At 35.5% G+C, this 26,856-nt stretch overlaps 2 protein-coding genes across 3 annotated transcripts; both read left to right on the forward strand.

The window, feature by feature from the left end:
* Positions 1–13,660: 13,660 nt before the first annotated feature.
* LOC145076921 (alpha-soluble NSF attachment protein-like) lies at positions 13,661–16,708 on the forward strand. 2 transcript variants are annotated; one of them, XM_079022715.1, is made up of 9 exons: positions 13,661–13,852; positions 14,540–14,589; positions 14,671–14,743; positions 14,887–14,966; positions 15,069–15,220; positions 15,321–15,480; positions 15,564–15,611; positions 15,725–15,805; positions 16,410–16,708. In XM_079022715.1, the coding sequence occupies exons 1-9, from the start codon at positions 13,708–13,710 to the stop codon at positions 16,488–16,490; spliced, it is 870 nt and encodes a 289-aa protein (XP_078878841.1). In that variant the 5' UTR covers positions 13,661–13,707; the 3' UTR covers positions 16,491–16,708. The 2 variants fall into 2 exon arrangements, with proteins under 2 accessions (XP_078878841.1, XP_078878842.1); XM_079022716.1 differs by lacking the exon at positions 13,661–13,852 and adding an exon at positions 14,161–14,459.
* Positions 16,709–18,970: 2,262 nt separating this feature from the next.
* LOC145074271 (uncharacterized) lies at positions 18,971–21,541 on the forward strand. Its single transcript, XM_079020678.1, has 2 exons — positions 18,971–19,139; positions 19,715–21,541. The coding sequence occupies exon 2, from the start codon at positions 19,847–19,849 to the stop codon at positions 21,350–21,352; it is 1,506 nt and encodes a 501-aa protein (XP_078876804.1). The 5' UTR covers positions 18,971–19,139; positions 19,715–19,846; the 3' UTR covers positions 21,353–21,541.
* Positions 21,542–26,856: the final 5,315 nt, after the last annotated feature.

Consider the following 26,856-nt stretch of genomic DNA (forward strand, 5'->3'; position numbering starts at 1 on the left):
TCGGCGGCGTGAGTTGGATATTGAGTTACAGATGAGGGAGCAGAGGCAGGCCCCAACACAGTCGCAGCCGACGCCAAAACGGTCCAAGACCATTGATTCTAGATTGGGAGATCAGAGCAGTCGCACTTGTGGGAAGCGTGGGAAGGGTCACACCGGAGTTTGTAGATCCGGTGGTTCATGCCGCAAGTGCGGAAAGGAGGGACATTACGCGAGGGATTGTCATCAGTCAGCCCTAGCCCAGGATATGAGGATTTGCTATCAGTGTCATTAGGTTGGTCACATGAGGGCCAACTGTCCACAGCTGGTTGGGAGGCCGGTGCAGGCTCCAGCACCGGCCACGTTGAGGATTATGGGTGGAGGTCAGGGTGGAGCAGAGCCCCCAAGGGCTCAGGATCGTGCTTTTCAGCTTACAACAGAGGAGGTTAGGGCAATGTCGGATGCAGCTGCGGGTATGTTTCCTTCTTGATATTATGTTATCTTGTGATTATTATGGAGTATTGTATATCTACTAGTCTCGTTGTGTGATTTTTGGTATTGTATTTGTTGTTCCTTGAGGGTTATGGTATGGTTAAGGGTCTTGGTATTGGGAGTTTCGTTGGTTATCATCTATGGCGATTATTAGTGGGAAATCAGGCTTTTGGTCTGAATGTCGGGTAGCATCTGCAATCTGAAGAGTGGTTAGCTGAAGGTCGGGCTTCTTTCAAGTCCGAGATGATCAGTGTTGATATGTGATTTTGTGAGGGTTGTTCCTTCTAGTGGGAATCAGTTTGCATGTAAGGGAATGTGTTGTGTAGGGATGTTAAGGGAGGTCGGTTATGGCGACTGGTGGTTGATAGTCAGAGCTCTAAGTGGGGAGAATTGGAAAATTCTCCGGAAGATCGACAAGCATGAGAGGTTGATTAGCTGTCGGGGATTCAGCAGTGGTTCTGTCAGCCAAGAGTGTAGGCTGGTATGAGCAAGTGACAGGCAAGCGGGGCGGGATACAGACCAAGGGTTTTGTAAAAGGGCAATTGATTGTGGAAGGCCTAGGATCAGGCCGGGATTGAGTATGTAGGATGGAGTTAGAGTTCGGAACCCCTAGAGGGCTAGAACAGTATGCATGGAAGAGTTTCCAAAGGGATAATTCAGGATGATAAATACTAGTCGAGCGGTCCAGATAGACTGAAGGCCGGTGGGCATACCAGTCAGGCCGAAGTCTCGGGGACAGATCAGACAGGATGAAGGCCCTGGAGGGCGGTCCAGACATGCTGAAGGTTCTGAGAGTGGTCCAGATTGGCTGAAGGCCTGGTAAGGTGGTCTAGTCATGCTGAAGACTCTACATGTGTTGATAGATCTGTATGAGGAGATGGAATGAGTATGTTGCGATGTGATAGCATCAGAAGGTTTGGCCCCGGGTATTGATCATGATTAGTGGAAGGTAGTGCATGGACTCGAGAGTCCTTGCGAGCAGATTCAGAGCATGTAGGGTGCATGGGATAGCGGTTATGCTATAAGGGAATGGTGTAGCGTTGGGTGAGCATCGTGACACTTGTTGTAGTGACAAGGCGGCCAAGTAGATTTCCTTGGATAAGGAAAGGGAAAGGTATGTAGCTCCGAGAGGGAGTGTAAGTTCACGTAAGCGGAAGCAGTAATGCGGAGGTATGATTGAGGTGTTCCAATCATGGTTATTGAGCAGTGTGTTTGCGCCGGTGGTATGGAATCACATCCGGGTTGGATGTTTGCGGAGGTCACGGAAAGAGTTTCGAGGGTGTAGAGCCAAAGAGGCTCGGAAGGGATGCAAGGATGGAGCCTTGGATTCCCAGTTTGGTGTGAACAAGAAATTATGCATGTGGTGGTAATTCATCCTGGGGGGGTGTTTGGAGGTGTCGTCAGTGAGTCGGGTTTCCCCAACCCGAGAATGCTAGAGCTAGTTCAGCATGTGTATGTGATTGCGGAGGAAAACTCATGGGAGTTGCTCTGAAGCTGAAGGATGTGTCATCATGTCAGCATGGAAGGGATAGAGTTGGACTCAGAAAGGGAGCAGGTTAAGTTTCAGCAGTGAATTCAGTGAAGGATATGTCCAACGAGGAAAATAACAACAGTGCGGTACCAGGTTGGGATCCCGGTGGTTCAAGGTTATATCTAGCTCGTAAGAGTCAAGTGATTGTGGTGATCTAGAATGAGAAAAGTACCATGGAGTGGTACTCGGTTGATAGGTGTGGTTATCAGAGGATGAAGCCGGTGGCCGGCTTGAGGCGGTGCTCAGGACACCGCAGGGGAAGAGTTAGGTTTTGGGTTTCTGTGGTAGTGTTTTGAGGAACCTGGGTTGGTTAATGCCAGGTGGTACATTGCGAGACTAGTATCTGGAGTTGTGTTGCCGCAGGCTTCGAGGACGAAGCCTAATGTAAGTGGGGGAGAATTGTAACATCCCGGAAATTCAGAAGTAAAGTGGAAGGGCTAAAGGTGTAAAAAAGAAGGTCGACTCGGCGAGTCGAGTCGCGTTGTAGGTCGCGTGTTAAGTGACCAACTCAGCGAGTCACATGGGTGGACTCGGCAAGTTGGTGTTGTGTGGAGAAAACCCTAATTTCGGGGGTTAAGCCCTATATAAAGAACATAACACCCTCTCCCCAGCCTCTTTGCTCTCCCTTGAAGTCCAGAAACCCTAACATTCGTTTGTGAGTGAGTTGGAGAGCATTTGGACCTTGAAGGAGTGTTTGTTGAAGAGATTCTTGAAGATTAAGAGGCTTGGAGCAAGGGGCTTTGCAAGGTTTTAGCTTATTCTTCTGTTGGAGTCTTCTCTTGAGGTAATGATTCGTTGCTTGAGCTGTTATCCATCTAGATCTATCATTTGTGGGATTTTTGGGAGTATATCCAGTGTTATCTTGAGTTTGGAGGTTGGATCTGAGGTTGCTACCTCAGATCTAGTGTAGTGATGATCCAAAGGAGCATAAAGTCCCTGTTGAAGAGTTGTTGATGAAGCCTTTTAGTCCCAAACCTTAGCCCTAGAGTATATTATGCTTAGATCTCCTTGGTTTCACGTAAAGTTAACCACTTTACATGATGGATGGCTTGTAGAAGAGTATATCTATGAATTTGAGACCCTGCATGGCTTGGAAAGCCTCTGTATGGTTTAAGAGCTAGTGGTACTCGGCGAGTCACACGGGTGTACTCGGCGAGTTGCTTGAAGATAGGCAGCAATTCGACGAGTAGGAAGAACAACTCGGCGAGTTGGTTAAAGATAGCCTTGGACTCGGCGAGTCTGTTCTTGGACTCAACGAGTCTGGTCGTGAGGTCCTAACCTTTCCTGGTTGAGCTATGAATCGGTGAGTCAAGGGACGACTCGGTGAGTTGATCAGGAAGTGACTCAGAGTTCATGGAACTCGGTGAGTCTTGGGGCGACTCGGTGAGTTGGGTCGCGATAGGGGGAGTTTCAGAGTTGAGGGACTCGACGAGTCAGCCAGGGTCAGTCAGGAAGTTTGACTTTGACTGAGGACTTTGACTTTGACCAAGAGTTGACCAGTTGACTTCCAGGGGTAATTGGGTAATTATTGTTATTTATTTGAGTTCGGTCTTTTGGTTTTGTCAGAGGTTGGAGCAACATGATCTTATCTTTTCAGGCAGCAGTTGTGAGGTGAGTTATCCTCACTATATCAACAGGGTCTAAGAAGACCGGCCCTTTATCGGATTGTAATCCGGGTATCTTTGTTATGTTGTTGCTTTGCTATGTTTGCATCTTGGTAGTTAGGATGGTATATGTTAGAGAACTGGTTAAGGTCGGTATCCTGGTATATAGGATGATGCTATGTTAGAGACTTGGTTAAGGTCGGTATCCTGGTATATAGGATGATGCTATGCTAGTGACCGGTTAGGTCGGTATCCTGTTTAGAGTAGGTTATGTTATGTGATCTGCTAGATCGGTTTGATTGGATGTGAATTGTTATATGATTGTATGTTTATGTGCACATGGTTGTTGGACTGGGGTTGGGTTGAGGCGGGTCCTGCTTTGTGTTGTAGGCCAACATACCCAGGGTGGACCGGTTATCCCGAAGGCCCAGCGAGCGGTCCGGATAGGCTGTAGGCCCCGCAAGGGCGGACCAGACGTGCCGAGGCTTGGAAAGTGGACCAGGCCGACTGAAGGCCCGGTGCGGACGGACCAGTCATACTGTAGACTCAGAGAGTGGACCAGGTGGGTTGAAGGCCTGGTGCGGGCGAACCAACCACACTGCAGACTCGATGGATATGGCTAGACTCGGAGGGTGGACCAGGTGGACTGAAGGCCCGGTAGGGCGGACCAGTCACACAGTAGACCCAAAGTGCATGGTTGTTCTGTTCGGTTGTGATATGTTATGCGTGGTATATGTGGTTGGTATTTTTTGGGTATCTCACTAAGCTTTCGGGCTTACAGTTGTGGTTTAATGTTTTTCAGGTACTTCAGGAGACCGTGGCAAGGCGAAGGTGTGATTGTACTGCTCCTCATGTTTATGTTTTACGATATGGTTCTGGGAAGACTCTGATAATAATTGTATTGAAAACCTTTTTGTAATGATTTAACGAAACTGGGTTGTTTTTGAAAAGTTTAAATTGGCTTAAATTTTTAGAGTGTTACAGTCCCCCTTTACCACACCTCAAATCTTCAATTACACCATGGATTTAAGCAAGCAATGCATGGAATTTCATTCCCATTCTTCTTCCTTACACTCAAGCAACTTCAAAACACCATTTGAATGGTGATTTTCAGATTTTTGGAAGAACCCTAGAAATTGGGTTCTGAAAATTTTGTTCTAATTTCTTAAAATTGCTTGTAGAATAAGCTTGGGGAAGAATTGTGGAAGAGTTTACAAGTGATTTCAAGCAAAAATTTCGTTTTTCAAGCTCCAAATCGGGTATTCTCTTTCCAATTCTTTGACTTTGCATTGTTAGTCAAAAAGCTTCAATCTTTGTGCTTAAATTGTCAAATTGAGTGTTGGTCCTTTGAAGTGATTATGCATTGTGCTTAAAAGTTAAATTTTTGTGCCTAAATTTCATTTCTCTCATGGCTTCATCATCTTGTGGGGGTGGTAAAAAGGGTAATTGCATTCTAGATTCGTTGAATCTAGTGTTAGTCAACGTGTTCCAAACCCTCCACGCCAAAATTCAGGTGAATTGGCATTCTTAGACTCTCAACAAGAAGCTAGGTATCATACTTTTCTTAGTCGTGGGCGCGCAACATAGAAATTCGCGGACATGCCCACTCTTGAGTCCCTCCATATACATGACCAAGTCCGTGTTTTGTTCAGAAATATTGGGTGGGAAGGGTTGTTGTCATTGCATGATGTGGGTTATGTCCAACCTACTCTTAAGTTTCTGTCATCTGTTTCCTTCAATCATCGAACCGAGTATCTCTCATTCCATGCTTTTAGTCATAATTATCAGTTGTATAAAAATCAATTATGTGAACTCATTGGTGCTCTAATTGCTAACACTTACAACCCATTTCAAGAGGATGCTAAAGCTTTTTAAGGGGAGAATTTCAGGATTGAGATATTTTCCAAGTGCTGCCACAGCATCAAGTATCATTCATCCTATTCTTAATGCCATTAATCGCATCCTTGCCTCTATTGTATTTCCACAAAATGAGATAAGCAATGTTGGACAAAAAGAATTAGAGCTTATGTGGTGTATGATCCACAACCCAAATCAACTTCCTGATTTTGGATTATGGATTATTTTCAAATTGTTGAAAATATCCCGCAACACCAGTGGTAAATTACTTTGTGGGAGTATGACCATAATTATCCTCAAACACCGAGCTCTTTCCATTCTCTTTCCACCCAGTCTCGATGTCATTGAAGGAGAAACTCACCTCACGAAAAACATCTTGCAAAACATGCATTTGTTCCATATAGATTATGAAACAGAGGCCATTTATTGGGTTGTTGATAGTCATGATTACCTCAACATCGATCATCAAAATTCTCAGCTTCTTTGATTGCCAAACCCCGTACACAACACTGTTTGGCGCCTTAGTTCCAATTTAGGTGTTCCGATGCCTGAGCTTGATCCTGATTCTGATGAGGATGAGCCCATTCTTGATGCAACCATTCCTGATGTTGCTGCTCCAGTGTAGCAAGAGCCTATCATGCATCCCTATCATGACATGTATATGTAAGAATTTCGGAGGTTGCATGAAGACAATAGGCGTTTGCATCGTGATTATTCTGAACTTTATGACAATGTTTGTGAGATAAATATTGAGATGGTGGAGTTTAGAGAAGAGTTTTACACCTTTAGAGATAATCAACAAGCACACAACCAACATGTGGATTCCCTTGTGACCGACATGTATAGGGTACTTTGCTTAGGTGGTCAACCTACACGACCACCGTATTACCCTCAATATCCACACTACCCTCCACCGTACAATTCACAATTTCCACATCAATATCTTACGCCATTCCCACCTCAAGATCCTCCTCAATAATATGTCTCGCTCTCTTCCCAAGCATCGGGGATGATGCATATTTTTAAGCTTGGGGAGGGGGTGATAACGCATTGCATATTCCTTCATTAATGCATTACATATATAAAATATAAAAAAATGCATATTCATTCATTGCATTAAAAAAAATAATAAATAAAAAGATTTACAAAACATAAAAATACAAAAAGATTTTTCTTTTTCATTTAGGTTTTTAATTCATTTCATGCATTTTTCTCTCATCTTTCTTCTCATCTTTAGAATGCCTTTAACTTTTTGTTACAATACACGGTCAAGTTCAAAGTTTTGTCTGCTTATACCCTGTAGACATGTGGTGTCACTAATTTGTGAAACTTTAGAACTATTGAGAACACACTTATTTGCTATTCACTTAGTGGCAGTGCATTGAGGTGTTTTATAACAAACAACTCCTCTTAAATAATTCGGTCACAGCAGGTGATAATCAAATGTAGGGCGTTTTTTAAAATACCCGTGAGTACGTCATTATGTGAATCGACAAGGCATAAGGAAGTGCAAAAGTTCATTTGTTTTTTTAGTTTCATTTTTAGTTTATTTTGTTAATCGTTTGTATATATGCTTGTTTTGTTTTTACTTTGTTTTGTAGTATTTAGTTTAGATTAATTGACTTTTTGTTGGATTATACATGATCTTCGCTTGATTCAAAAAGATTGGTTCAAAAATAAAAAATAAAAAATAAAATAAAATAAAATAAAATTTAGGACTTATGCAACTTTTTCAACAATTGTCTTTATGCATTTTAAGGACAAATCAATTTTTCCAAAGGATAGTTGTTAAAGTTGTTTATTATTTTCACTTTAGTTTTCTAGTTGTAAATATTAGAAGTTTATTGTTATTTCAAACCAATTTGTTTTCCAAAGTCAAAAGCGCGAAGTCATCAAAATGGTGGATGTCAAAGTCAAACTTCTGCAAATGTTTGCCATTTATAAAAGGGTTCTTCAAAAGTCAATTTATCAAGTTTTGTGTTCAAGTTTTATATTTATAAGAAAAGTTTTAGTTTATGTTTGTTTTTTTTCATTTCTTTTGTAATAGTTAAGTTGAGTCTTTGTACACATTCATGCTGCTTTCTAGTAAAAAAAGAACCGAACCAAGCCTTTCCAGATTTATCATGATGATATTTTTACAGGAAATTCGTTTGTGTATGATTTTGTTGGCTTGTTTAGAATTAGAAGTTTGTTTTGAGGCCAACAATTATGTTATCCGGTTCTAATTTGCTTGTTTTATATATTTGTTGTTGTATATACTTCTTTTGTGCTCTTGATATTGTCATGGATTTATCTCCTTTTATGGATTGCCGAGAGTTGACATGGTTTTGGAAGAAGATATGAAGATTGTGTAATTGCAAGCTATTGAAGAGCATGGAAAGAATACTAAGAAGAATGATATATGCCTTACCGACCCCTGAGTGTCATCCACCTTAAATAACGAGTGTAGATTCTTTGATAGGAGTGAGTTCACACATCTCGTGAAATGAGTGCATACACGAGTTGAGAGCTTCGGTGAGCATGCCCTATAGATTGAGATGCGCCTTCCTTGTCAGTAAAAGTTACTAGGAGATGCCTTATAATATGGTTCTATGCAATTAAACCAAGTGGTTGACAAATCTTTGTGTTCCAAGTCTTCTACTGTCCTGATTTGGAATGCAGTACATTCATATGTGTTTGGGGTATAGGTTGACAACTCTTTAATCATGATTATGTTGTCGAGATATTATTTTTATGTTTGCATTTTACATTTGCATTTGCATTCACCTCTTCCAAGGTTAACTCTTGCTTTGTTTTCTTGAGGACAAGAAAATAGTCAAGCTTGGGGAGATTTGATAGGTGCATAAGTTGCACCTTTTCATAGATTAATTTCATGTTTATTTATAACATTGCATTGCATATTTAGTGTAATTTTCATACATTTTGCATTTAAGGAGATTATCGAGGATCTATCGATATTTCACCATTTTCTGTGGATGTTTTAGGGTGATTTGAAGATTGGAGCATGCTTAGGATGGTCAAGGGAAGTTCTCGGTGAAATTTCGGAACTTTCGGAGCTAAAATGAAGAAATGAAGGAAATCAGAAAATGACTTGTATGTACTACATTACACGGCCCACGCTTTGGCAAGGCATACGTTACACAGGCTGTGTAATGCGATCTGATGGATTTTCAAATTTTAACTTCCGATTTATCTTTGGTTACTGTTACATTCAAAGATAACTTCGACTTGGAACTTCAAGGTGGCGATTTTGGGAGATTATATCATCATCTAGCATCTTGGAAACACTTTAATTTGCTTTTTGTAAGTTAATTTGAAGATCAAACTTTCTAAATTTGTAGTTTAACTTAGACATGTGTGGCTAAATAAGTAGTCCCGTATTCCTGTGGACCGACCCTGCTTACTCTATATTATCTTTAGTGTATGAAATAGCAGTGACTAGAGTTTTATTGTTATTATTTATCCCATTATTTGTTGGTTTGACCACCAAACAGTGATAACGACATGAGACTTCAAATTGAACACATCAACTGAGTCTTGGTTGGGCCCAACACTATAAGTCAACACCAAATCACCGAGGGGCCCAAAGATATCGATTTTCCCGATAGGGTAAAAGGAACGAATAAACTTTGACTTATATGCTTGTATCATTTACTCACCAAATCATACACGATACAACGTTTTATAACATCATGTTACCGATGTGTTTTCACAGTACCAATGCATAACCGATTTGTAATAATAGTTTTCCAGGTATTTGCATTGTTGGCCTTGCTTTGTGTTAATTTTTCATTTTGGTCCCAAACACTAGGTGTTGGGAATGAAATGCTATGCGTTGGAACGTCACGTCTAAGTTTGTGGATGCCAGATGTTCGCACGCAGAGGATAAACACTAATTTGTAGAGGTTGCACCCTATTTAAAGGTCATTAATTATAGCCTCAAAACTTTTCTTATCTCTAGCCCCTGTCCCTTATAGCCCTCATTTCGAAACCCGAAGTATGTGTGAGTGTTTTGAAGCCTTGAAGTAACATTTTAGTGTTCTTGGTGGAGAAGGAAGATCTTTGGAGTGTTGGTGTTGCTCTCTAGCCTTTAGATCTAGACTCTTGGCATCTTGGAGCACCTTTTGGAGGTATAAACTTTAGATCTTGATGACTTCTTTATTAGATCTTGCTTAAGTGTAGTTTTATGTTCTTTTGGTCCCAATAACTGCTCTAGAGGTTTGGGCTGTCCTTTTAAGCACTTTGGAGGATTTAGAATCATAAAAATGCAAGCTTGGACCTTGATACTCTTCCATGCAAGAGTTTTGGAACTTTAGAGTGTGATTTAAGTTAGATTTTGGTGTTGGACTCTTTGTAGCCATGTAAAGTCATAAAGGTTGCAACTTTGTGACTTTAGACGTTCTTTTAGCATTGGATCTGAAGTTTTAACGTTAGGTCTTAAGACATTAAGACCTTGGTTTAGGATTTGGGATTTTGTGGTTACGCCAGGCGTTTGGGTTAGAACGTTGGGCGTTCGGACGCTAGACGTCATTGGGTGGATGTCAGACGTTCTCTCAGAAGCCCATTGGATCGATTTAGGGTTTTGGGCTTAAAATGTCATGGAGGTTTTAAATGCATGTAGTGCAAGTAAAAATGCATCGTTTATAAATATACTAGGCGATACCCGCGCGTTGCGCATAATTCAACAATATGCTTGAAAATTTTACAAATATATGTTTTTTAAATATATCAATGACATTGTTATTAGCATTTATATAATAAATCTTATAATAAGTTGGTATAAACATTGTTTGTTTTGAATTATATGATAATGTAGATATCTTTTAAAATTGTATAATCATAAGTGTCTTAATGACGTCTACCTGCAAATTAGTTATGAATAAAATTAAATATAATATATGATTTAATGATATTTATAGTTGTTGTTATGATTAATTAATTTTAAAAAGTTTATTTGCTTAAGATTTTAATTTCTATCATTATAATTATTTAAAACATCAAATATTGTTTTTGTTTTTAAAGACAAGAATATAATTTTTATATATAATTTTATGTTTAATTATTGTTGTTGTAAGTTATTTAAAATAACGTATTTCGAAACTCTTAATTATTTTAATTTGGTTTCGGAAATTTAATGGTTTTTAAATTTATTTGATGAATATTTGTCATTTTCTAGGATTGTAGTTATTTAAAACAAAAAACATTGTTTTTTGTTTTTAAATAAAATATTATAGATTTTTTTATGTAATATTACTTTTAACTATTCTTATTGTAACTTATTTTTAGGCTATTTATTTGAAAATTGTTATTGATTATAAAAAATAGTGTCATAGTTTTTTTTTGTTAATTTAGGATTACAATTTAGGTTTAACACTATAATTTATAATCTTTAACTATTTATAAAAATGTCTCTCGATTTTTTTCAAGTTTAACTGGAATTTTGGTTTAAGTTAATTGTTTAATATTATATTGAAATTAATAATTTAAATATTTTGCATCAACTCATATATTATACAAATGTTGTGACTTTAAAATGATAATTGTTCACATATGACAACATATTTAAACTAATAAGTTAACTATAATATGTTAAAAAGTTAAAGTCACAATTTTATAAATAGAAATATAACATAACATTTTAATATTGTAGTTTAGTCAATCGTTTAAATGATTTCTACCAACGAGTTACACATGAATAAATTTAAATATAATATGGTTTAATGTTATTTATAGTTGTTGTTATTGTTAATTAATTTTTTAAAATTTATTTACTTAATGTTTTAATTTCTATCATTATAATTTTTTAAAACACCAAATATTGTTTTTTTTATTTTAAAGGTAACAATATAATCATTTATATAGAGTTATTTTTAACTATTGTTATTGTATGTTATTTTAAGCTATTTATTTGAAAACTTTTTAAAGATTATAAAAATATCTTTAGGAAATATTTTAGTTAAATTGAGATTACAATTTAGTTTTTTGCATTTATCATTACGATTTATCACTTTTAACTATTTACAAAATATTCTTTGGTTTTTTAAGTGGAACTGAAATTTATATTTAAGTTGGTACTGTAATGTTATATATAAATTAATAATTTAAGTATTTTGTCTAAACTGTTCAAAAGTTGTAGCTTTAAATTGATAATGATTTACATACAACAACATTTTAAATATAATAAATTAAGTATAATATATTAAAAGTTAAAGACATAACTTTGTAAGTAGAAGTAAAGATATTATTTTAAAATTGAAATTTAGTTTATTTATGGTTACACTTTAGGTTTGATATTTATTTAACTTTATTAACCAACTTCTAATCATTATTCGAAAGACACTACAGTTTAATACTTTTAACTATTTACAAAATATTTTTTGGGTTGTTTAAGTTAAACTAAAATTTATATTTAAGTTGATCCTGTAATGTTATATTTAAATTAATAATTGAAGTATTTTATACAAATTGTTCCAAAATGGTATCTTTAAAATTATATTGGTTTACATCCAATACTTTATTAAAACTAATAAATTAAGTACAATATGTTAAAAATTAAAAAATATAACTTTATAAGTAAAAATAAAGATATTATTTTAATACTGAAATTTAGTTTATATATGTTACACTTTAGGTTTGATATTTATTTAGCTTTATTAACCAGCTTATAATTATTATTAGAAAGAAATTGAAAAATACATGAGAGTTTCAAATGAATGTGGTGAAAGGAAAAATGCTTCCTTTATATTATAGTATGATATGATGATATAGATAGATAGATATAGATATAGATATAGATAGACAGATAAAATATGAAAACGAAATAGGACACTTAAAAGCTTAAACATTATAAAGCAAATATAATAAAAATATGATTTCCTTCAAGAATGAGGTGGATGATATTGATTCATATGCTACTAGTGAATTTGTAGAATCTTGCATGTATTCATCATACTGTGCACAAAAGACATCCTTAACCAGATTTAAGTGTGATGAACCCGTATAACTTTTTATAGCTAAAGTCAACAAAAGTAAACTTATATCAAGGATCAAGAGTTGGTCATAAACACGCATAGAAAGAGAGAGTAAATAGAGAGAAGGGAAGCCAGAGAGAGACATACAAACGTGAGGGGCTGGAGCAATAACCAAAGAGAGGGGTGCGAATTATGTTTATGCATCACGCATAGATGCGTTGACCTGATAGCGGAGCCATTAACGTTGAATCATTGTTTGTTGAGCGTTGATGGCTTGATAGTTGATTCGTGAGTCTTGAGTCGTGACCGCGTGATTTAGGCCTATGGCAAACCAATAAAGGAAAAGAAACCAAAAGCTAAGGAAAATGCTTGCTTGTGCTTACTTATGTCTGAAATTACATATTAGTCCTTTACACCTTTGTTTAATAAATATGTTTTTTCATTTATGTTTTTAATCTGATAAAATAAATAGGCTGTCAGATAAACTCACAAAATTATTTGTCAACTCGAGCAAGATCCATATAATAAAACAAGTTACGATGCCGGGTTGGTTAAATGCTATTAATGAGAATAGTAATTCACTATTCTTAACAATAGGTCCTGGGGACTTTTTGGTTCATCATGCTATTGATCTGGGTTTACATACAACTACGTTGATCTTAGTAAAAGGTGCGTTAGATGCGCGTGGTTCCAAGTTAATGCCTGATAAAAAGGATTTCGGTTATAGTTTTCCGTGCGATGGCCCAGGACGAGGCGGTACTTGTGATATTTCGGCTTGGGACGCATTTTATTTGGCAGTTTTTTGGATGTTAAATACCATTGGATGGGTGAGTGTTGGTGTGTTAGAAAACTCAACCCAAATCTATTTATTTGCATGTCGAATTCGTGTCGAGTTCCGTGTTGCATTGAAAATTATCAACCTTTACATAAAACTCGAGTTATAAACCTTTAAAGCATTAAATTTACAAATAAAATTAAACATAAATATAACATGTCTAACGTCACAAGCACACATACGATTTTGCATTTATAAAACTACACATAATATAACCATAGCTTGATGAGCATACAGATAAATTTTCCAATCTCGACAATCATGAAATGGCTAGTTGTGGAAAATATAAATAGTCAAGGTACTAAAGTAAACATATGATGAAAGAATAGGGCTGAACTGTCCATTAATACCAAAACCGCCAATTTACATATTACACCCTCGTTTTAAGCTTTTCATTTTGCAACCCTCCCCTGTGTCATCCGAGAAACAGAGAGACAAAGAATGGCTGATCAAATAGCGAAAGGTGAAGAATTCGAAAAACAAGCAGAGAAGAAGCTTACCGGATGGGCTTTCTTCGGTTCCAAGCATGAAGATGCCGCCGATTTATTTGAAAAAGCTGCCAATTTTTATAAACTCGGAAAATCCTGTAAGTTTTCAATGCCCTCACCAACAAACAATCTAATTGTAATAGATTCGATTGAGTTTATTGTATTATTAATTTCGTTTTTTGTTTTAATTTTGATGTATATAAAATTTCATCTGAATGATTTATGTTCGTTGAGGTTTGTAGGATCTATCTTCGTATTGATCTGATATTGACGTTTTGATTGAGAGATTAACGTTTTCATCATGATGCATTACATTCGTGATTATCCTTTTCCGTTTTACGACGTTTTATAGTTAATTAATTTATGGTTATAAACATCAAACGGGAAACTATTCGATTGAATTCTCTTTTTCTCTCACAGAACTTTACAATGTCTATTTTTCACTTCCTTCGTCCACCACAATGATCGCAATATAACTTTGAATGTCAAATGTGTTTCGTTTCACCTTCAAAATTGATAAAGGCGTTAAGCTTTAGCGAATTTTGTTCAAACTACATCGAAATTCAAAACAAGTCCTGCAAATTTGTTTAAAACTCGAGATAGATTCCATATCTATATTCAATTACATGCAGATCATTAGGGTTGAATATGTAGTTGGGGTGGAATTGAAAACCTCGTTACTTGATGATATAATGGCATCTAGAGGTAGACATACAGTTTTGCTATAAATTGGGCATGATTATGAACATATGTATTCGTCGCTAACACGAGACATGATTTCTCAGGGGATCAAGCTGGAGCAGTATATGTCAAATTGGCTGAATGCTATCTGAAGGTAATAAGTGCTTCACAATTTCGAGCCCTAATTTCATGTATTCACTGAAATCCTACATTGATAATTCCTTTCTATTTACAGTTGGATAGCAAACATGAAGCTGCAAATGCTTATGCTGATGCAGGACACTGCTATAAGAAAACAAACAGCACAGGTGTTAATCTTTTCAGCTTCCATACATGATTTTACTATACTCATAAACCATATGGAATCTTTTGTTCTTTATCCTCCAAATTACAATCCAAGTTATATCAGAGTTTAAAGAAGTCTATTTTCATATTGTTGGAAACTTATCAGAGTGCATAAAAAACCTAGAGCAATCATTAGATATATTCATGGAAATTGGAAGGCTAGGCATGTCTGCAAGATACTGCAAGGTACACAATTCCTGAATCTCTTTCTTTCACTGAATACAAGTCTTCATTTCCATTACAATATATATACATATATTAGGCTATGATTTCTTTATTTTTATGCAGGAAATAGCTGAGTTATATGAACAGGAACAAAACATGGAGAAATCAATGGTTTACTATGATAAAGCAGCTGATCTTTATCAAGGTGAAGAAGTTAGCAGCTCTGCAAATCAATGCAGACTCAAAATTGCACAATTTGCTGCTGAACTTCAACAGTAAAACCTTCTTTTTTTCTTTTTCAAAAGCAAAATATAATATGCTCAATTTATGTAAAGTGATAAGTAATTATATTGGAGGATTAATTTTTACTTACAGATATCAGAAAGCTATTGAAATTTATGAAGACATATCAAAGCAATCACTGAACAATAATCTGCTTAAGTATGGAGTTAAAGGGCATCTACTGAATGCTGGAATTTGTCAACTCTGTAAAGGAGATGTTGTTGCTATTACAAATGCATTGGACAAATATCAGGTAAAAAGTGATTTTTTATTTATTTATTTATTTATTTTAAATCTTTGTGGTTGGATATATTTTCACTGTGTTTCCTTTTGTAGGATATGGATCCAACTTTTTCAGGATCACGTGAATACAGATTGCTCGCGGTAAGTTACTTTATTACCCTTGTTGTAGGTGGGAATCCATAAATGAGGTCGAGGGCATTTTCGTCTTTTGTACAGAAAAGAGATCGATAGTCTCACATTGATGTCTATGGCAGGAATTAGCTGCTTCGATTGATGAGGAAGATGTTGAGAAATTTACTGATGCAATCAAGGAATTTGATAGCATAACTAAGCTGGTAATATTTTTGATTATTCTATTATCATGTTTGGTTTTGTCTTATTCATTAGTTGATATTATGAAAATGACCATTTTGCCCCTGTGATGGAACGAAAATTGCTTATATTGATAGCTGTTGCTAGACTTATGATACAAACTACAAAGTATGGTAAATTGTTCATTTTCTTTCTCTTCTTAATTAGTTAATATCAAGAAATGACCGTTATGCCCCTATGAAAACATACTTTTCAGGAACCAAAAATAGTTACATCCATAGTTATTGTTACTTGTTAGTATTTCATTTTGTGAATCTTGACTTATGATGCTTTATATTTGGTAAATTACATTTTTCATCCCTATGGTTTGTTGACTTTTACAAATTATTTCTAGTAGTTCCTTTTTAACATTTTTCGCCCCTGAAAAGTAATTTTTTTTTCATGCTTCTAGTCTTTTAATCGTCTAAGTTAATATCATTCTTTAATATTATAGAAATGACAATTTTGACCCTGTTTTTTCATCTTCTTCTTCGGTTATTATATAAAATGGCTATTTTGCCCCTATGAAAAACTTTACAGGGAAGAAAAATGCTTACATTCATTTTTTGTTATATGTGAACAACACAGGATGCATGGAAGACAACTCTTTTGTTGAGAGTAAAGGACATGCTGAAGGCTAAGGAATTGGAGGAAGATGATCTTACTTGAGTCCCTTTATATTTCTTTAAAAAAAAACAAATATCTTCACTTGATTTGTTAATTCATTATTGCTTACAATTTCTTGCCTTGTATTATTGGGCCTCATTGTAGCCTTGTTAATATTGTGCTTATGTGATTGTCAATTGGGAGATTTGTCACACCTCAATATTACTAAAATATTGGTGACATAATTTTGTATGGATACATTAACCATTTGTATTGTTCAATCAATTGATGCAATTCAAACATAATTTTATATACCATTTGTTGTGTCCTTAACTACCTAGTTAACTAAATGATGAATGATTAATGTTGAGATCGAGTGAGTCTAATTATATAATAAACGAAAACAATGGCAATGAGTGAGTCCATTGATATAGATATAGATATAAGCATTTGATATAAGCCATGTTTAATAAAACCATTAACATGTAAGAGTTCCATGCAATGGATTTATCCCATAGTTCCATACAATAGACTCGAAGGCTTGTTGGGTGTCAGACCAACAAATAAAAAGAATAATATAATAATAAATATGCACCTAATTAAACACACAAGGATTCGTATGAATGGAAGTAGTGTTCGTGCCCTTAGGGATACATGTTAACAAATTATGTACTTGAATAAGAGAGAAACAATAGGGGAGGGGGTTAATTTTAGAAATTACTATTGTAAGCATGATATATGATAGGTATAATTTTAGAGAATAAAAAACATTCCAACATTAGAGTTACCTTCTGACAAGATTCGACTTATCATCTTTAGTGATTATGTTTAATGATCCTTCAAAGAATGAAGCATATTGATACGAGGTGTTTGACCGTTTTAACAACTCTTATGTATTTTAGTATTTGAATAAATGCAATTCATTGGTTATGCCTAACATGCTACTCTAAGTTCTAGCAGTTGTAAACATATCATGCACATTGTAATAATGATGATGGAAATGCCAAGTATAATAATACACATGTCGTTCGAAATGCTTAAATTATATTATATGAATCTATAATGAAATTAAAATATATTTTTCAAAAACAACACCATTGCTTGTTCTAATTATATAGAATTAAAAATTATATTAGGATTCTAAATCTTGATGAACTTTATTAAAAAAAACAATAATAAAGTGATCAATTTTCTTAAAACATACAATGTTTCTGAAAATAAGTTTGGAATTGAGTACAAGAAATCATACAAAAACATCCAAAAAGATCTAACATAATCATTTCCCATAAGTGCTTGAAACAAAGCTCAAAATATAAACTCTAATGGTGAAATTGTCGTGATTTAGCCACATATAATGACTAAATCATCATAATTTGCCGGGGGCTTGTCCTCTTTTCCAAAAAAAGGAAAACAAAATCAAGTAATTTTATCAATAAAAATGTTAATTTGTACTTACAATCAAAAGAAAGTAATATTTTTGACTCAATAGATAATATCTTCTAAATAAAAATCTTAAGAAATCTTTTTGAAATTGAAGCATCCCAAAAAAAAACATGTTTTATGGAGATAATTACAATAGTTTTCATGGTGACACGAGCATATTACTAGATAAACTAAAATCAACGCGACCGTGTGGCACATTAAAATGTTATGAACCTGTCTCAACACGACCACATGCCAATCCTTTGTAAAACTCAACACAATCATTTTGAGCTTTCACACCTTCTAACCTGGAAAGATTATCATTTCTAGACACATTGTCTTTGATGAAAAAGGTTTTCCCTTCCACTCCATAGCTCCATCTAATCCTCCCTTATATATATATCTTTCTTGATGATTATTTAGATGTGTCTCCCATCGTACCTTCGTTATGTTTTTTCACCTGTCAGAGCTATCACACCAACCCCTCACTCAACTGAACACTCACTCCCGAAAACGATTCAACTGACACCCCAACCCAACCCATCCAATCCCACTTCCCCTTAGTCATGTAATGCTAACACGTGCCCATTGTTGTAAAAGTTGATCAACTTGACCGATTGCTCGACAAGCACTCGAACCAGCGAAGTGAGTTTGTGGAAATTTCAGCCAAAAAGATCGGAATTGGTCTAACCCTAACTCTACCATCAATCTTTCTTTCTCACCCTCTTTCTATCTTTTTAACTTTTTATTAGATTTTAGTAAAAAGGAAGTATTTTTTCGAAATTCCGGAATTGTTTATCGTTCTTGAGATCCCATAATATATATTTTTGTCTGCAATCCTACAATCCAAAATGATTTTTTTTTCTTAGAAAAGTACTTTTGAATTTACATGAAGCACTCTCAATTACCCAATTTCTTTAAAAAATAGGTTAACAGTTAACACTTTCATTTTACCATATACACGCCTTATTTACTTATTCAATTGGTATTATGGGCTCTTTAGGTCATATATGTTAACTACTTCGATCTAAGAGGATCGATTCTGTAAAAAGATAATAGTCCGTCAGACGCTGTCGTTTGACCGCTACTTTTTCTCACCTTTCCGCCATTTGGTCATCTTCTCGAAGGGCACAGTCACACAAAGAATATTTATATGTAGCCATAGTCAACATACCCGTTCTTCATTCGTGCTTTCGTATAAGTTTCAGTTTTCCCTCCGTGACAGGTATTATTATCAAATATCCTATATCAATGGCGAAGAAAACAACTCCAACTAATCTTCTCCTACAGGTACGCTCCTCCTTCCTTCTCATAATTTAATAATTCGTATTGTTTTTTGATGGTTGCAACATACACAGACATGTATGCTTCAACTGCTTTAACATGATTTCAATTATTGATCGAACTCGTGAATTTTCACCATGTTAGAAGAATTAGTTGCTAGGGTTTTAGCGGATATTGTATTGTTGTTGCTCGGTGTTTGTTCTGTGCATGTTTCGAGTAATTCAAAAATCAAAATCGACATGATTTTAGATCGGTAGTTTCAGAACAATATAACTTGTTAGCGTAGTGAGTTTTAGCAGTTTGTTCGATCTATATAAGTAGCTCGTAACGATGAAGAAATTTTGGTGTCTTCGTTCGATTCAAACTGTTTTTTGAGTTACGAATCCATGTGAGATTTCATTTGCTACAAATTTAAGAAGAATAGACTTCTAATTCTAGTTTTTTGATATTAGCCGAATGCTGTTGTCAATTTCTCTCTGATAACTAAATGAATCCTCCAAATTTCAATTCATGGAATGACATAATTGTGTATTCATTTCCTTTGTATATAAAATGACTCTAAATTATGTGTCTCCTTCCAGCCTCTGCAAGTGCAGCACACCGCTGCCACATTTGCCCTTTATACTCAAGGAACTTGAATATCAACTCAAGGGCAAATTGGGCAATCCACATTCAAAAGGCCAAAATAGTCAGATCATAATATAATCTCTTCAATGGATGATGAATCTAATGAAAACAAATGCACGACTTCTGTTCCTCCACTCCATCAAAAGGGACTTCTTGGTGAAGATCATAATCATAATCAAAATCAAGATGATGATAGTCATAAAAAGTCAACTTTCTTTAAATTTGGTAAACAAGGCTCCCCTTGTGTAAAATTCCAACGTCTTGCCCCTGAGAAAGATGTTAATACACGTTCTTATAATCATACTTTTCGAGGAAGTGTTCATAGGGTTTTCAACAAGAAAATCAACTGGAAATCCCTTCAAACCATGGCTAAAGAATGGATCTCAAATCCAATAAACATGGTTCTCTTCATTTGGATAATTTGTGTTGCTGTTTCAGGAGCAATTCTCTTCCTTGTTATGACAGGTATGTTAAACCACGCCCTACCAAAAAAATCCCAAAGAAACACATGGTTCGAAGTCAACAACCAAATTCTAAATGCCCTTTTTACCCTCATGTGTCTATACCAACACCCTCATCGCCTCTATCACCTCATACTCTTATCAAAATGGAGACCACAAGACATTTCCAAATTAAGAAACTTATACTCCAAAAATGGAACTTACAAACCCAACGAATGGGCCCACATGATGGTTGTTGTTTTCCTACTTAACCTCAATTGTTTTGCACAATACGCTTTATGTGGTCTCAATGTTGGATACAAAAGATCAGAAAGACCCGCAATTGGAGTGGCACTGACTGTTTCCATAGCAATCAGTGCCCCTGCAATTGCAGGTCTTTACAGTGTCATGAGTCCTTTAGGAAAGGACTCTGACACCGACACTAACAGTGTTTCAGACGAAGAATCCCAAAAAGGGATTGAATCGTCTGAAAAAATATTCTTGTTAAGTGAAAGTAACCCGAAATGGAGCGGGGGTATTTTCGACTTTTGGGAGGATATCTCATTAGCATACCTCTCATTGTTTTGTAGTTTTTGTGTTTTTGGGTGGAATATGGAGAGACTAGGGTTTGGAAACATGTATGTTCATATGACAACGTTTCTTCTCTTTTGTTTGGCTCCATTTTGGATCTTTACATTGGCTGCTGTTAATATTGAGAATGAGATTGTGAGGGAGATTTTGGGAATTACAGGGGTGTTTTTGTGTGTATTTGGTTTGCTTTATGGTGGATTTTGGAGGATTCAAATGAGGAAAAGGTTTAATTTGCCTTCTTCTGATTTCTGTTGTGGGAATCCGGGTGTTAGTGATTGTGTATTGTGGTTATGTTGTTGTTGGTGTTCTCTTGCTCAGGAGGTTAGGACTGGAAATAAATATGATGTTTTGGATAATAAGTTTTATAGAAAACCAGAGGGTGAGATGTCTATATCGCCTTTGCCTCGAGAAGAACAGTTAAATTACCGATCTACCCCTAGTCCTACCACGTTTTTACAGGAATACAAGAGTTCGAATATTGAAGAAGGTTCTTCTTCAAGAGGTAATGATTCAACTCTAGAACCACCAATTCCATCCTTTATACATAGAGACGCCACGTAAAAAAAAGTTTAAATATTGTTCTTATTTGTGCTTTGAATTAGTGTGTTTTTGTAGTTCTTTTTAGAATCTTAGATTTTTGTATGATTTTTTTTTTTCTATTCATTTCCTTGTTGACATTATATGTAGATAAATTTGAGATTTTGGTGTTTACAAATTTATAATAACATTAAAAGCACATATGTTTTCATCCATCTTTGGTTACGTTTGCAATTGTTGTTTTAGTTATTTGTGAAAGAAATATAGAGAGGGAATTTTAGGAGATCTTGATGTTTTCTATTTGATGAATGAAATATAGAGAAAAGAGATGAATGGAATTGTTCATTCCATGTAATGAAAATAATTTGTTTGTTGTCGTATTAATAGAATGGATAATTCCTAAAGGATATGATTCCTTCTATTTTGTTAATTTTTATTCTTTATCTAGTGTGTAAGTTTTTTTTAATTCCATCATGGAATGTAATGAAAGATTGCGATATAACGTATTATTATGTTTGTAAATTTTAATGACATTTTTTTTTATTATTTACAATTTTATATTATAACTTATTTGGGGCTTAATGAGCTTTAATTGAAATTTTGTATCCTTGTGAGTTAAATCTCGTTAATTATAATTGAACAATACATAGAATAGTATAAAAACTATACTTTGTATACAAATAAGATAAAAAAATTCATATGAAAATTCATTCAATTTCTACAGACAACCAACCAAACATGATCGTTGAATGTAGCGACTCATTCCATTGTCTTGTTTATTCCATTCCATTCGTTGTTATTCCATTCCATTCTTCCTCCATTGGCATTTCAGGATTTGACGAAGCCCACAACCAAATTTTCTTAGCTCCCACATTTTTCTCCCACTAACATCATCAAACCAATTCCCCCATTTCATAGCAAAACACCCATAACGATCTTCATCAAAGATCCAAATTTTCAAACACTTTCCATCAACTATCTTCACCAATTCATCCTTTGCCTCTATTCCCATAAGGTATGGCACTTTCTGGTGCATCTATTCCCCGACTTCCATTAACTCATATTACACCAAATAGGAAAAAAAAAATCATGAAATGTCTAGTTTCATCTCTCTATTACATCATTGTACTTTTAAAAACCTACCAATTATATAGCAATTTTATTCAAATACAAAACAATTTTCATTAATATATAAGGCCCCAATAAGAAGAAAGGGTAAATGAAAGAAATAACAACGCACTTTTATTTATATATTTAACAACGCATTGTCCTTTGAAAAATCTACCAAACAATAGCAATATCATTCAAATACAAACCATTTTTACAGCTATAGTTTGATATATATTTTCAATAAGAAATATAAGTGTAATACTATAATTGAGTTTATTTTTCGAAGTATAATGCATTTAGCCCTATGGAAAAATAATATTATGAAAGTACAATGAGATAAGTGGATGGATTTTTCATTTTTCAAAGTAAGATTCCTTCATTAGAAATCAAATTGAAAGTACAAGGTTGTAATAGAAAGAAACGAAAGTAGAATGCTATAATATACAAATAAATAAAAGTATGTTGTTATCTCTTGCAATTAACATCTTCTAGAAATTGAAATGAATCTCACGATCGAGTTATTGATGGGACAAATATATATATATATATATATATATATATATATATATATATATATATATATATATATATATATGAAATACCTTAATCTAATCCATACTTTTGTGCTTGAATTTCTTCGTCCATGTATCATAAACAATTAAGAGAAAAAGTCACTGTCAATTTGTGATTTGCTTGTGCAATGCATCTGCTTTAGTGTAGTCTTGTGGCTATGTGGTTTGTTGTGTTCAAATGTCGCCATGTATACATCTAATGGGATACGTGAGAACACTCGTATGCATACGAGGTGCTAAAGTAGAGTGTTACAGTGTTTCCATGCGCTACTTCCCTTGCATTCACCTTTTTAAATCAAGTGAAAATTTTCAGAATTACAAAGAAATTTAGACAGTGATTTTCAGTGCCAGTGTTACTTGGGAAGTGTGTATAATTCGAATTTGAGACCATCGACAAGCGGTGGAGCACCCCGGTGGTGACTTCAATTAGTGAGTGTGGTAGTGGGAGACCAGAATGATATTAAACCCTTTCAAAAGAGAAATGGAACTGTTATGTGCTATTGGTTTAAGATGGGTAGGAGTTCTAGGCTATTTTTGATGATGAGAACGAAGAGGACGTTTATGTCTTTTTCGTAGATGAGAGATCAAGAGCGAGTCTTGTCACTCCTTGTTCAATATTTTTTTATTAAGACAAATAGTACATTTTTTTGTCCAGTTACCTCAATCCCATCTGTTAGATGGCACAAAAACTGCAAGTTTTGTCCAGTTAACTCAATCCTAGTCCTAGTTCTCGTTTCATCTTTTTGGGCTGCCTACTTAAGTACAATTTTTGTACGGTGATCAATATGTGGAACAAAAACACTTTATTTTTGTCCCATTACTTGGTCCTAGTCAAATTCACACCAAACATGATACTCTCTTTTTTGTCATGTCATATCCAACCCACATAACAAAACAAACGCTCCTTCATGCCCATTGGCCATTGGCCATAACGCTAGAAGGGTCATTTCGCACCACCTTTAAAAATGGGACTTGGGTAGAGAAAGAACCTCAATATCAGGTCTTTGGTGTTTCTCTAGGGTGTGAATTACTAGCCTGGATGCCTCTTCGGGGTCCAAACGTCACTAAAATTCATGAGCTTTTAAGCTTAACATGTAACGTCCCAAATTACAAAAAGAGGTTTTTCATTTAAAATAGGTTAACAATTAGCAGTTTTTTTAGAAATTATGATATAACATTCAATTGTTGAAAATCATAAAGTTAATAGAGTTGAATTACAAGATAACGAAAACCAAAATCTTTGATGCGAGTGTATAGTCCCATCAAGATCTTCCCAAGAACAACCTATAAAACATTTAATCCACAACTATAAGCATAAAACTTAGTAAGTTCCCCAGTATACCACATATTCAACCGTACATATAATGCATACAAGAAAAGTCATCGGCTCTAGCGCCCATCTTCCATCTCTCTTATACACATGCATTCAACATACGTTTCATCTACTGTCACTCTACCACTATTGCTATCAACTCTCAGCCGTCAACTACTACTGATTCTCATCCGTCATACAATCATCAGCCTGTAGCCAGAACAATATCCATACCGGGGCCAATGCTAATATCGATGACCACCTCATGAATACATAATCATATGTAATCGAGAATCAAATAGGCAGTCGAATAGATGATCCCACCCGAAAACAATAAATCAAACAAGAACCATGCAATAAGGCTTTAGACCAAGAGTTCTCATGCTAGCTAATTTAAACTACATATAACCCTTAGGGTATCCACTCAACTACCAATCGGTACTATCATTACCCTAACAAATCATGAAACCTAACAATATCATACCACCCACAGGAAAGACCCTACCAGTCTAGCATATCATGACAGTAAGAGTCCTATACTAGATATACATAACAAGGATTTATCCTATTCAATTAGCATACATATACTCTAATAGTACCTCTATTTTACCATGCAAAGGATATATAAAGTCATATGTGGCATAGTGAGAAGACTCACATAAGTCGCAAAATCGGAGAAGCACTGCTACACTCTCAACTCCTCGTAGTGATCAGTCCCGCGAACAAACTATCACCGAATAATGGTCAAACCTCAATCAAAACCTAAATCCTTCAAGTTTGACCCAAGGTCAAACTAATCAAAAGTCAACGGTTAACGGTCAACAAAAGGCAATGGCCAAGCAGGTCAACGACATCCACGCCATGGCGAGTTCTTGGATGTGCCATGTCTAAGTCCAGAAAAAATAGACGCGTTGCAGCATGCCACCACATTGTGGGCCTTCCTTGGCCATGCCGTGGTTTCAGTCATAATGCCTTTTCTTCATTAAGAGCTTAATCCTTATATATCAAGGCTCATAACTTCATATCTAGATCTTCTCAATGACTTAATGGATAAAGTTTCCAACTTTATCCAATAATACACCACCACAATGAAAGATCTTAAGCCCTAAGTCCACCAAGCTCTCTAAGGGCTAAGTCTTTGTAAATGGATTTAAGAAAACCTAAGTATGGTCCTTTTTCTCACTTAATAGAAGTCTAATAATCGTAAAAGTGCCCATATCAAGCTCTAGAGTTCCTCAACTCCAATAGCATCCACAAATAGGGACAAAACCATCCATAATGAGCATAAACTTAGATTTAGAAGAACAAATATCAAGATATGAACTTTATCAAATGACTCAGAAATCTAAAATAGATGATGGATTTAAGCTAGTTCCTTACTTACTTACATCAATATGGAGTCCCTTCTTCCTCAAGCTTCACAAAACCAAGAGAACAAGCCCAAAACTAAGCAAACAAGCTCAGAATCATGCATGGAGGTTAGGGTTTTGAGTTGGGAGGATGGATGTTGAAGAGAATACCTAAACCTGGAGTTAATGCTTTTAAATATGGAAGAAACCATAAAATTCACGGGCTTGGGATGTTATGTTTACCATGTCGTGGTAAGCCTTCCACCATACCATGGCAAGCCTCGGCCAGCAACCCCAAAATCCGATTAAGCCTAACTTCATCTTTAGCCTAAAGTCATAAATCATAGCCTAAAAGCCTTCATCCTTTAGATCCAAACTTAATCCTTTGATACCCTAGACTTCTACTTGATCAAATCGTGATCCAAACATTCATATAAGAATTACCTCAAAATGGGATGTTACACTTCTCCCCCACTTAAATTAAATTTCGTCCTAAAAGTTGTCCTTATAAAGTGCTCCTTAAACATCCTCTGATCCCCGTGTGAGTTTTTCTAAGCCTACTCCCCTTTTATGTGGACCAACACAATTCTTGACACAAGAGCCTACAACTACAATTATAAGGTTTCCAAATATAGGTACATAATCCATTCTTGAGCGGAACTTCAAGTAGGCCGAAATCTCATCCACCATAGCATTGAATCAATACTCTAAATCTATAACCACCTTCCAACACAAATGTCAATTCAATCCTCAACGAGAAACACGCAGCCCAACCAAGAAACGAACATCAAACATAACTAAAAAAACATAGAGAGGAATTAATTCCCTAATCATAATTTGAAGATTCTTAGATCTCTCTTGACTTCCTGGTAGACAAAGCCATCCCAAACATCGACTGTGTTGATCAAAAGCTCATCGATTTGATCCATCCTAGGTCTCCCGATCTCGCACCATCTTACCGATAAATTGGATAACAAAATCCACAACCCACGGTTATTTGCCGACCACTTCTCATACAAATGCAAGGGCGAAATCCCTAAACAAGTAACCAACTGGAAGACTAGACTAGACTACACACCCACTATGCTCTAAAAGCCGTCTCCTCTAATCATAGAAATAACTACACACAACAGCAATAGGTCTGTTTCAACCCAACAAACTACTTCATCCAACAGGTCTATGCAA

The sequence above is a fragment of the Lactuca serriola genome, chromosome 9, assembly GCF_051521515.1.
Source record: "Lactuca serriola cultivar US96UC23 chromosome 9, Lser_US96UC23_V15, whole genome shotgun sequence".
Classification (NCBI taxonomy): domain Eukaryota; kingdom Viridiplantae; phylum Streptophyta; class Magnoliopsida; order Asterales; family Asteraceae; genus Lactuca; species Lactuca serriola.

Excerpts from the sequence above, each read along its gene's own strand:
- LOC145076921 (XM_079022715.1), top strand. The coding sequence starts at position 13,708 with ATGGCTGATCAAATAGCGAAAGGTGAAGAATTCGAAAAACAAGCAGAG. Across the intron at positions 13,853-14,539 it reads TTATAAACTCGGAAAATCCT|GGGATCAAGCTGGAGCAGTA; the intron begins GTAAGTTTTCAA and ends ATGATTTCTCAG. Across the intron at positions 15,221-15,320 it reads TTTGCTGCTGAACTTCAACA|ATATCAGAAAGCTATTGAAA; the intron begins GTAAAACCTTCT and ends TTTTACTTACAG.
- LOC145074271 (XM_079020678.1), top strand. The coding sequence starts at position 19,847 with ATGGATGATGAATCTAATGAAAACAAATGCACGACTTCTGTTCCTCCA.